The sequence below is a fragment of the Empidonax traillii genome, unplaced genomic scaffold (assembly GCF_003031625.1).
Source record: "Empidonax traillii isolate 1590-97213 ecotype Southwest subspecies unplaced genomic scaffold, ASM303162v1 scaffold34:size3740991, whole genome shotgun sequence".
NCBI classification, from domain to species: domain Eukaryota; kingdom Metazoa; phylum Chordata; class Aves; order Passeriformes; family Tyrannidae; genus Empidonax; species Empidonax traillii.
In genome coordinates this window covers 1,869,656-1,881,954 of record NW_020955227.1, presented here as the reverse complement: position 1 = coordinate 1,881,954, position 12,299 = coordinate 1,869,656, and the positions used below count along the sequence as shown (strand labels likewise).

At 46.2% G+C, this 12,299-nt stretch overlaps 1 protein-coding gene across 16 annotated transcripts in view; it reads right to left on the bottom strand.

Annotated features, from left to right (window-relative positions):
• Nucleotides 1–12,299, bottom strand: part of DNM1 (dynamin 1) — a 65,031-nt gene that overhangs the window by 33,446 nt on the left and 19,286 nt on the right. For 12 of the 16 annotated variants that reach the window (XR_003570493.1, XR_003570495.1, XR_003570494.1 and 9 more), the window contains exons 2-10: nt 8,664–8,737; nt 7,438–7,587; nt 6,866–7,069; nt 6,267–6,365; nt 5,463–5,623; nt 4,380–4,522; nt 4,164–4,299; nt 3,036–3,103; nt 1,906–2,044 (exon numbers count right to left, since the gene is read on the bottom strand). Coding sequence is in view for 13 of the 16 variants with exons in the window: in XM_027877809.1 (XP_027733610.1) it covers nt 1,906–2,044; nt 3,036–3,103; nt 4,164–4,299; nt 4,380–4,522; nt 5,463–5,623; nt 6,267–6,365; nt 6,866–7,069; nt 7,438–7,587; nt 8,664–8,737 (1,174 nt within the window). In the remaining 3 variants the exon portion in view is untranslated. The remainder of the gene's footprint in view (nt 1–1,905; nt 2,045–3,035; nt 3,104–4,163; nt 4,300–4,379; nt 4,523–5,462; nt 5,624–6,266; nt 6,366–6,865; nt 7,070–7,437; nt 7,588–8,663; nt 8,738–12,299) is intronic. The other 4 variants (XM_027877807.1, XM_027877797.1, XM_027877803.1 and 1 more) reach the window with 1 other exon arrangement.

The following is a 12,299-nucleotide window of genomic DNA, read 5'->3' as shown; positions in this document are numbered from 1 at the left end:
ATTGGAACGTTACAGGATTTGGCTTCACCCAAAGGTCTCTCTCAAGGTGCCAACAACACCCGCTGTGAGCAAAGCAAGGGCATGTCTGGAGCTCAGTTCACATCCTCTGGCTCACCAGTGGTTTCCTCCTAATCCAGCTGCCCTGCTAAGCTCAAGGTACAGTTCCCCCCACCAGGCTTCTGGGGGGGACCCTGCACAGAAGAAATATATAAAATTAGTCTCTTCCAGTACCTGAGGATCACCTGAATGACAGTATTTTGTTTTTTCAGATGCAAAATTGTAACCATGGCTACTAAACACCACACAGAGCAAGTCAACCATCAACACCTCAGCAATGGGATCCAAACAAAAAAGGAATCCTTTATTCCTGAATCTGTGACATTTCCCCTCCATCCCTGTGGTCTGTTCTCACCCCTCGTTTCCCACCCTGCTGTACCCACCACCTGATCACTTGAGAAACCTGCTGCTGTCAGAACAGATGGTTTATTCTAAAACTGTCAGTAAAAGGGGAAAAGAAAAAGAAACAATGACAAACTAATTAGGAAATGGAAGAAAAGGTGCAAAGTGAAAGAACGAATGGGAGGTTTTAAATAGCAACTGATGGATGGAGGACAAATCAAGAGAAGCTTCAGAGGGCATGAAAAAGAAGGGCCCTTCTGATCCAGTTAGCAGGTGACTCTGGATACTTGGCAGCCCGAGGGCCTGTGCTTACCTGTCGACAGGCTCTAATGGCAACTTTCTGGGTGCTCCCCACAGTCACACACCCCAAGAGAGGACAGCAGGACAGAAAAAGGAAACTCCTCCAGCACTCTAGAAACCTGAGCAACCTCTCACTGCGTCCACTTTGCTCCCCCAGTCTGGCCTGGGGGGCAAAGCAGGAGCCTGCACACCTGAGCCCTTCTGCAGAGGCTCTCGGCCCTAAGGACCAGGCATTTCTCTCACCCCTTGGGCACCTGTCCCCACCCTCGCAGAGGGTGTCAGACTCTCCAGACACCTCCTGCAGTGCCCTTTTACCTGCACCTGAAAAGCCAGTGGCGATTCCAGTCTCCAGTGCCCACACCACCATCCTAACTGAGGTGCCTTTTCACCAGCACCCAGCCCTGCCTGAAGGAGCAAGCCATGGCTGAGAAGAATGGCTCTAGTCATCTTTATCTTGCTGCCTTTCAGCCTCAGGAACAAGAGCTGACACATCCAAAGGGCAGAATCAAGGCAGGTTCCCTCCCTCAACCCCACCAAACACCAGTATGGATGCCAAAGGGCACAGCCTGAAGCACTGACTCTCTCAAAGAGAGCAGGAGGAGCCCAGAAGTTGATGAACGTTTCTAACTTGCCTCTTCTCAGCCACGTGCTGCTTTCCCAGAACAGGATATGGACCAGACCAGCCAGAAACCAAGCCAAACACCACAGGAACATTTCCTTGAGATACAGCCCACAGCTCTAAGGGCTGCAGCCTCTAAATTTCAGCCCCATACACCCTCTGAACAGTGCCCAAGTCTGGGATTAACCCTCTCACTTCCACATGAACAGAGGGGACAAAATTTATATCCCATAAATAAACCCAGATAATAAATTTAAAGTCGAATGCAGCCATACAGAAACACTCTTGGTTTTTGAAGGAACCAGGATGTCAATGCTACAGACAAAGGGGTGGCCAGGACATCTCCAGCACCCCTCAGACCTAAAAGATTCAGGGAGCAGGGCCACAGCCCGAGTCCCATATCATTTCCCTTGCTGTTTGGCTCGTTGGCTGGTTCGCTCCAGGCTGGTGCTGCTCAGGTCTAGTCATGCTGAGGAGGTGGTTAAAACACCAAGTGTGGCTGCAGGCAAGGCCCTGGCCGGGTCACGATGCTGCGCCGCAGCCAGCGAGCGGGTGGAAGGTGCCAACTCCATGCTGCCTCTGGTTACCTTCTTGGTGCACTGTCTAACAGTATTGATTAACTCCGAAATGACCATGTCCACGCATTTCAGGCAAGGCTCTTTAATCTTCTTCACCTGCTTTTTCACAATGGTCTCAAAGGCCATGTCGGGTGTGAAGAGACCGGTTCTAAACACCCAGGGTGGGGACGAGACAAGGCAGGAGGGGGAGAAGGGGCAAGGAGAACGTCACAGCGTTACACACACGTCTTGGAGCAGGCACAGCCACCACCAAAACCCGGGACACGGGGCTGGGGAGTGTCATGTGTGTCCCCCGGGGCCGAGTCCTGACTGCAGTCCATGGAAAGTGAGGAATGCCTGACGCTTCCCAGGAAGGAGATGTTGAGGGCACAATGGGCCTTAGCTGGACAGCCATGGCCAGGTCACTGTTTCACCTCAGCCACCAAGCTTAGGGGTGGCAGGGACTGGCCCCTCTACAGTGTGTTTGACTTCAGGGTTGTGCAGCAGATGGGAGGCCTTCTCTGGGAGATTTTCTCAGTGGTTAGGACATTAACATGTTTGATTCCCTTTATCAAACTCAGCTGGTGACTGAGCAAGACCCTCCTCACCTTCCCAGGAGCTGCACAACTCAGGGACACTCAGGGCTGTGCTTTCTGACAAATCACCACCACCAAGGGGAACACAGACCTGTTTGCTAACTATGCCCTGGGGCCAGTGGCATCCTGGTGAGGGGCACCCCCATGTTCCCTCAGATCTCTCGGGGAGGAGGTGCTCAGCAGCAACACTCATTTTGAACAATTAACTGTTGGCTAGCTCGAGAATCAATGTTTTAGTTTTAACCAAATAAAGGACTAGTATGGGCTTGCATCCCTCTTTCTGCCCTTTAGTATGTCGAGGCCCAAGAAGGATGGAAAAAATGTCAGGTCACCCAGGCTTTTACCTTTTAGGCTTCTGTGACTCTCACATGGGAAGACAAAGCAAACTGACTTGGATGATTGTCCCTATTCCCAGATTTCAAGCCACTGGAGTAGTCCAGGAAGGTCATCCCTGCCCTTTGGCTGACCTACCGTACCTCTGAAGTCTTCAACTCCACGTGGAAGGTCTAGAGGTATTTACAAGGCTTTGCAAGCCAAAGGTCCTGCCTAGTGTGTGATACGTGCCTGATGCCGTGGATGTTCTTGATGGCGTAGCTGATCTCCCGCCTCAGCTCCTTCTCATCGAACTCCATCTGCGCCCAGAGAGAGTTTTATCACAATTTTTTTTTTTTTGACACTTATTTGCACAACGCCAGGACACAGCAGGATGATTTACAGAGGAGAGGTCCCCATGCCAGCACTGTCATGTGACAGATAAGGTATCAGCCCAAGTGCTGCACACAGAGCCCAGCCATAAAGCCTCTGTTGCCAGTGCAGGACATCTTGGACACAGGAACAGCTAAGGGCCTCCATTTACAGATGCCAAGCCCCAGCTGCTCTCAAGGAGCTTCTTTGAGATAAAGCAACAGGACTGAAGTGCTAGATGGCTTTCTAAAACAAACTGTTTTGCCTCCCAAGATCTTGGCAGCTGTTTTTTCAGCGAACACCACAAATGGATAATACATTTTTGTGTGTGAATTGTAAGTCTAATACAAGGCAGGCTCTTGTATTTCATTAAAATGTTCTCATCTTATTCAAATGCAAAGAAAAGGAAGTAGAATGCAGAAAATGCCAAAGTAGAAAGATCTGGCTTACAAATTTTTTACAACTGACATTAAAATAAAAGATTTTCAGAACTCCTTCTGATCAGGTTGGTGTACTTTGCCATCCAAAAAAACCATCATTCAATAAAAATCCTCTTCCACTGCTGAGACAGGAGAACAGTTTCTACCCTGTCCCCACCTCTAGGCCATTGACAGGGGATTGACAGAAGTAATCCCAGATACACCAACACTCTTTTTCCTACTTCTTGGTTATCTGTTAGAGCAACTTTAGATCTAGTCTGATGCTCAGATTTTTGGTTGTTTTAAAGTGATTTTGCACACTTCATTTAGCATTTAGGAATTAAGCCAAAGAAATACTGTCACTTAGAGAAAGTTAAGTTCTGTCACAAGAACAGGGACAGAGGGAAAGGCTGTACTATGGGAAGGTCCCAATAACGCAGACAAATAATTTAAAAAGGTGATAAAAGGAAAAACCAGGAAACAAAGTAGTTGAAGGGAAATTCAGATGATGAAAGACAACAAGAGGACAGACAGATAGAAGAGGTAACAGGCAAGAAAAAGTAGATCTCAGCAGCACAGGGAGCAGTACCTTGACCAGCTCAAAGGGGAAGCGCTCGTGGAAGATGCGGTTGATCCTTGCTCCTCCTGACAGCTCATAGGTGTCAATCTGGTCTCCAGAGCCCTCAATGCGTTTCTCAAAGTCCACAGCGAACTGCTGGACCATCCTGAAAGGAAACCAACACATGAAGCAGAGCCATGGCTGAGCAGGGCTCTCCAGGAGGGACAGGCAGCCGAGGCCACTCACTGAAGCAGAGCTTTGGTCTTGCGGGCAGGGTCGTCGGGACGGAAGTTCTTGTACTCCTCCACCTCCTTCTCGATGGAAAGCAGCTGGCTCTGCAGCTTGTTCCGCAGCCCTGGCAGGGTGTCCCGGATGTGGTTGGTCAATTGCTGCACAAGGAGAAGGTTTAAGATGATGATAAACCTCTAGGTAGTTACTGGGAAGAGTTTTCTACCGCTGCAGTACAAAATAAAGAGGAATGCTCCTCTCTGTGCTCAGTTCTTCTGAGTGGTCCTAACAAAGTCTGTCCCAGGACAGATATCCTCAGCTCATAACTGGTGTCCCACCTCACAGCTCCTGCCTACTGCACACCTCTCTTCTTGACCTTCAGTTTACCTTCTACTCTGGTACAAGACTCCAAATCACACAAGTCTCCTGACTCAAACCAAAGGATAAACTTCAATAAAAGTATCAGCATTTGCAATTCACACAAGGGCCATTGTATCTTCAGATGAACCACTGACACCAGAGGTGGTGGTAAAGCCCCTTTTCAGCAGGTTGATAAGGCAAGCTGGAAGGAGCCAAAACCACTGATGAGGTTCTAATACAAGAATTCCACAGAGCACAGTTGTGGAAAACTCCAGTTTAAAGATGAATATTCCAATAAGGAGGAAAAAAGGACAAAGTAATTCTTCACTTAAGAGAGTATTTCAAGAGATCAGAGAGGGAAGTAACAGTAAGTTGCTACTGTCCAAGACAGAAGATAAGGCAGCCTCAGGAGATGGGAAAATCACTACCAGTATCACATTTAAATCAGCCTTTGCAGCTCACTGTTAGGTACAGAGACCTGTTGAAATTTAGAAGGTATCTTTTAACTTAACCAGAAAGACCTTGCATTCTGATAGTGTAAATACCATGAGGTATTTCCATGAGGAAGAGTTCACCAATTTTCACAAGTCTCACCGTAGCAAAGCAATCTGAACTATTATCAGTTTGCTGATAATATCACAAGTTTCAGGCCTCTCCTGTATTCTCCCCATCTAGGAAGGGCCCTGCTGGCCAGCACAGCCACTGACACCGTGGGCAGCAGCTCTGAACCGTGGACAGTACCTGGTTGAGCACTTTCTGCAGGAAGGGGGTTCCCATGCGGTCAGCCATGTGTCTGTAGGCTGGGTGGGAGAGAAAAAACTTCCTCTCTGCAGCCAGAGCTGCCTGAATGTCCTTCTTGCCATCTATGTCCTTCTGACTTCTGTTGACTACACCGATGTAACCTGCAAGAGGGGGGTCAGAGGTCAGGTGGTTGCAAGGATGAAGATATAAATCAGATTCAGACTGAGAGGGAAGTTACCCAGCTGGCAGCACTGCAAAAGGGGGGTTCTGGTGGTAACACATTATTAGGGACAGTTGGAAGAGTCTAAAACTAGAACTTCCTTCTGATATTTTGGTATGCATGGAACAGAGAATTAGTTATTTCTTACTGCTCCCCAAACACAAAGCACACCCTAATCTCATTCATTCCAGACTCTTCTGAGAGAGCCCTTAGGACAGGTCCTTTGCCATGGCTATAACACAGCAGCTACTACAGCCCAGAATCATTTCATCTATTCACTATGACAGGGAGGGGAGTCTTTTAGTCAGGAGATCCCTTTTTGCTGCTTGCCTTATTAAAAGAAGAAAACAGAAAGTAAAGGTCTACATATCAAGGTCTAAATACCCAAAATATTCCCTGTCAACAACGTGACTGATCCCTGTTCCCCAACTTTTCTCAGTTCCAGCTTGGAACAGAGGTGGCTTAACCACAGGTTGTAGCAGATGCTCTAGGAAAGGGATGCACTGGAGGAAGAGGAGGAGGCCAGGACACCTCACACAAGGAAAAAGGAGGAAGGAGATGATGGACAAAGCCTGAGGAAGTACCTCTACGGAGAGGAAGCAATTTGTTTTCTAGTACATCTCTTGCATCAGTTCCTTCATCCATGAGATCCAGCTTCGTGATGACCCCGATGGTGCGTTGGCCTGTGGAGAAACACCAAATACACTTGTTCAAGCAAACAACTCATGGAATATTTCCCTCTCCTCACAGAGCTTACAGATTGCCCAACCTGGCTACTCAAGGGCTCTTAAACATTACAGTTCCCACCACATTCAAGAGGCCACAAGAGCAAAACAGACAAAAATTGAGCTGAGTTCTCAGTTATATCCTGCTGAATGCTATGACACAGCAGAGAGGGATTTTAGTGCACATTTTCCTACTTTTCTCCAGGCCAAAAGCAGACAACTAAAGCAAAGGAAATCCTTCAACTCTTCAGAAATGGGGCTTGGACAAAGGAAGAAAAGGGGAGTAACAAAAGTTCTAGTACAGCAACTGTTAACACTCACTGACACCTCTCAGAAGAATGTTTTTTGGTGAAGATACATCCCAAGACAAGAGAAGGGAGCTCACAGCTACTGGGCTCATCACAACCAAAAACCAGGCCACTGTCCAGCAATGTCAGGCTAAATTAAGAGATATCTACCTTGAGGATCCACCTCCTTTGCAATCTTCAGGGCATCAGAATTGGCCAAATCAGAGTTGGCTGGGGACACCGCCAGGATGAGGCAGTTCTCTTTGGTGACAAACTGCATGAGCATGTCTCGGATCTGGAACTCGATGTCAGGGGGCTGATCCCCCACGGGGACTTTGGTCATACCCGGTAGATCCACCAGAGTCAGGTTCAGGACTGGACACAGGAAAGAGGAGAGAGGATAATGGAGTGTTAACATAGGAATGTTCTGGTCTTTAAGTGCCACCCAGAGCTTTGGTGTCTCTGATATGTAATGGGGATAAGAGATGCACACACACACAGGCACACAGGGCTTTCCTGTTCCTTTTTGTTACTGCTCAATAAGAACTAGTTGCTACTTGTTACGAGTGTGATTGTCAGTGATCTCATCACCCTTCCCTTTACATCACTTGTTTTCACACTGATCAGGGAAACTGTGCCCTCAAAGTGCTTCCATGTGTGCTGCACTGAAAGGGAAGGGATAAAAGTGCATTTTTTTTCAGTTCATAACAGACTGGAGAGCCAGAAGAGTTGGTTCCACTCACCATGGGGAGAGTAGACTCTGAGATTGATGGGCACAGGGGAAATGCCTTTGTTGGAGCCAGTGACACGATCCGTTTCAGCCTCAATCTCCAAACGGACCTCCTCAAAGTCAGTGAATTTCTTTCCTTTGCAGTGAAGGAACTCGCCATATTCTATTCAAAAAGAAGCAGAGAGTCAGAAATAGTCACTGAAACCAGAGAAACGCTCAAAAGTGTAACGAAAGCATCACATCCCGAAGCAAAACACAGCTGAAGGGATGGAATCTGAGATAATTCATTTGAGCCCAACATCTTCACAATCCAGCTTCTGTTTCAGCAGAGGTGCCCTCCTCACTTGCTTTCACTGCAGTAACGATCCAGGGGTGATACCAACCAAACTGCTCGTGCCCCTGCCTGCAGCAGCTTCCCAGCTACACTGGGAGGTCCCCTGGTACTCAGGAGAACTTGGACTAGCTCTGAGAGTGCTGAGGGGGTAAATAAAAGTCTCACTACGTATTGAGAACAGACTCAAAGTCTTGAGAGAAAAAAAAAAAAGTTAAATCTTCTCTTGACATGATTTTGAATTGGTTTGTTGTTGGGTTTCTTGTGTCAGCCCTTGAAAAGGTTAACCAAGCCAAGAACCCTCTGTTCCAATTTAAAACCTCCTGAAAGTCAAATTGTCTCCCTGATGTAGATAAGATTCTTGTCAGGGGAACTTGATCTATCAAGGAGAAGATGAGTACCTTGAAACATTCCCTTGCCATCTCCGGGATGAGATCTTGCCATAACTTAAGGGGAATATTAAACTTAAAGGGGATACTAAAACATCCTTCAAGTAAGCAGCAAAACCAGTGAACTGCTCAAAAGATCAAGCACAGAACTCTGTGGCCTTTCTTCTATGGATTCCAGAGTTCTCACAGTGGGTTTTCAGCACATTATCTCACCCCCTTACTGCACTACATTATCAGCAGGGTCATCTGGCTCTTAGATCTTACCCTCTCATTAGTCACAGCTGCACAGGCAAAGGAAAATTGTGATATGTGTACGAATGGAGCCTTGACTAATAAATTAAAACAACAAAAAAACCACAACTACGAAGCATTTTGCTCCTGAACACTTAATGACTCGTTAATGTTAAACAGGAAAAACAGCTGCAGGTCATTTTTACCAGGGAAAATTCTTATTTCTTTTCTCCACACCAAGCAGTTTCAGCAATCCAGCTGGACACAGAGGGAAGGGAGCTCCCATACCTGTGCTGGCGTTCACAAGCTGCAGGACCAGCGGGCGCCTAGTTACGATGCCAGATCCACGTGGCAGAAAGTCCCTGAAATGGAACAGGAAGTTTTGGATGAGTGAGTGATTGTTTCCTTCCCTTTTCGCAGCTTTTCTGCTTCTGTAAGCGTATGTGGATTCTAAGAGGGAGTCTCAGCCACGAGCACAAGGAAGTTTAAGGCAGTAAAACCCAAGTTTTCTGTGAAGAAGTTTAAACTCCCAGCACAGCCCCTCTAATCCTGGCTGTGACACCACAGCTCAAGTTCCAAGGTACCTAAAAGTCTCATTTAATACAGCTGTCTGTACTTCAGAAAAAAATTATCTTCATCAGAAAAAAGCAAAGAGAAGCTGAAGCAGTGCTTAAAAACTAGCCTGCCTCCTTCTGACCAAGAACTATTACCCAAACTACAACAACAAAATCACTCACATCCTGCACTTTGGGGCTTGAGATGACACCACACTGTCCCAGTGAGCAAACACCACGTTGACACAAGTGAGGAATAACCAGCAGCCAAGGCAATAGGAATAAACAAATGCCAACAACCAAGGCAAAAGCATCAGTTTCCCTCTGTATTCCCAAGAATCCTGAAGTTTTGTGCACTTCAAATCGTTTCAAAGGAAAGCAGCCTTTCACTCTCCTTCTCCAAATGCTGACTCAGCAGCCACAGCCCACCAGTTCTCCTTTGCTTTTCCTTTTCCCCAATCCCCTCAAAACACGTTTCCTACACCATGAATAAAGTTTGCTCTGTTAAAAGAAGCCCTGCCCACACTGCTGGGATTGTGGCACGGAATAATTTTGCTAATTCAGGAGTAACTGTTGACTCTGCTGAATGAGAAATCCCGGCCTCTCCAACCTGAGCTCTTCCTCTCAGTCCTGCATGAACGTAACAAGTTCATCGTCCCTGAAGATGAGAAATGAGCTTTTGTTTGAACACACCAATCAAGGACTCGAGCAGTTCTGTCTCAGCTCCTGGTTTGGCCACTGATTTCCTGTGTGATCCTATGCAAGTTGTTCTACTTCTCCATATTTCCCCCTCCTCAGCTATAAATGGAATTCTCCATGTGTGGGAATGTCAGAATAACTTGGTAATATTAAAAACTAGAGAGTAGCTTCAAGTGAAGGGAGTGTAAGGAGGCACTCTACAACTTCTAACACCTCCAATAAAAACATCTATAAATTATTAAGGCTGGAGTAATGGAACCTCTGGTACAACTCTCCCAGTTAAAACAAGCCTGTAACCCACCCTCATTATTTTAGATTTTATAGAAGTATAAAGGGTTAACTGGGGATTGTCTTTCATTTGTTTTTCAAATAATACAGCTCTAGTTTTCCCATTCCAGTGGGATTAACCCTGGAATCTCTGAGGCACTGCATCATTCTATCAGCTTTCTGCTGTCTCAGCTCCATTCCTATAGATGCCTGTGGTCAATACGTGGAAAAGTCCTACCCTGGCATCAGTTTTTAGCATAACAAATCTATCTGAGCTGCACTGACTTATTTTGAACTTGTACCTGAGGAAAAGGAACCCTATGACTACAGATTCCCTTTCCACTTGCATTTACAAGCATGAGGTCACTAGGAAGCAGGATTCCATTCATGTTGTACTCCATCTTTTCCAGAGTCTTTCTGCTTCAGCCAAAGTCTCAATTTTTCTGCTCTCCTTCTCAAAGCTACTAAGGGAAGAAATCTCAGCATAAAGGTAGATGGGAAACCCATGTGACATCTGAGTTCCAGCATTATAAAAAAGATTCAGTTTATTGTGTTAATTGAAGTAGCTCCCACACTATTCCAAGGGAAAAAAAAAAAAAGAGTCCTCATATAAGACAAGACAACAAAGCCATAAGCCAAATTTAACAGCCTAAATCAACAATCTTAGTGCTGCTTTAGTTATGAGTGAAAATGTGCAGTCTGACCTCTGTCATCAGAAAATTTATGTGTTCTTACCCACAAACTCCTGGGAGGTAGATGGAGTTCAACTTTCAGGCCTTCTCCACGCTTGGCTCCTGTCAGGAGTTTCGGCCAAAAAGCTTTATTAAAACAACCTACAACTGATGCAGTGTCACCCCACTGTAATCAAGCTATTTCCTATTCCTCTTCTTCACTTCCTTTTTCCTCACAACCTCTTGGAAAATCTCCTTCCTCCTTCTGCTTCCAGCTAAGCCTTTCAACTCACAGAAACTAAAAGCGTGGATTGGTAAATTCCACGAGGAGCTGGCAGAGTGCAGAGTCCTGCCTGCCCTCCTGCAGGGGCCACAAACTGCTGCTGCAAATAAACTGCAACCACAGAGTAGGGGTGGCACAAACAACATGCCCAGTACAGCCTGAGGTCACCTCAGAGCCTGGGGGAAGATCTACACACACACAGAGATTGCTCCAGACAGCCCCAAGCGATGACATCAGGTCACAACCAGGGAACAACGCACCAGATAAAACCCACCGTGTGCCAGTGACTCGGGCAGGCAAGAGCTGGAGGGTTAAACTGGTTTATTGGATTCCAGCAAGGCACACATGCAGTAGCAGGGCTGGAGGAAGAAGGAGGAAGATGGAATAAGCCTTCAGAGATAAGGTGTGCTGAGATAGGGCAGCCTCCAGCGTGACATCAGAGCAGCCTCGTTACATCCAGCCCTCTACATCCCTCTGAAATGTGTTACTCACACTGAGGGTACCAACCCCCTCTTTTCCTCCTTCACTTTGGATCATAATAATTGGAAATTCCTTTTTGTTGTTGTTGCTTTGTAACATGCAGAAGTGCATGACAGCATTTGATTTCTATGCTTTTAAGCAGGAATATCACACTGTGTCACTTCTTCTGGGCAGGCTTCAGCCAGAAAACACACAAAGCAGCAGCTAAAACAGACAGAGAAGCTGTACTTGGGGAATATAAATACTTCATTTGCTTCTACCTTCCTTAGCTCAAAATTCACTATCAAGATATGGATGTATTGGTTCTGGTAATGTAATTCCAAGAATTGCATAAGAGTTGGAAAACCAGGCTCAGATAAACAACAATTTCCCAAAACATCAATTACTGGAAGATTCATTTACACGTATTTCACTCTCATCTTTTATTAATAACTGTCAGGGAGAGGCAAACTCTTGGCCTGATCAGTGGTAGGTGTCCTCTTCTAAACCACAACGAGAAAAGGAACCAAGCCTGAGCCTCAGGCTGAAAGAGTTCAGGCAGGGGAGTGACCTGAATTGTGCATTGCTCACTTCTCAAGTGCTTGAGCAGCTACCCCAGGGTCAGCCCAAATCACATCATCCCTTCCAGTCTTATTTCTATTTTCATATGCAGAGCTGCATTAAAGGGCAGATTTGGGCTGAAAGCTGCATTAGTAACCCAGTAATAAAAAAGCACTGAAGGGCTGGGAAACAATCTAGCAGTCACTGCAGACTGAAACAAAATCCAAACCTGCTGGAAACATATTAAGGCAATCTTGATGTCATGCAATAATACATTTATAAACAGGGCACTGGGAATTGAGGTTTCCCTAATAGTGCTGTTGGTTGGTTTGTTTGTTTGTTTTAATTAAAGCCAAATGTTATATTCAAAAAGCCTCCATGCACTGGGTAATATGGAATCCTACAGAGCAACAAGGTGTTAGTAGTGACA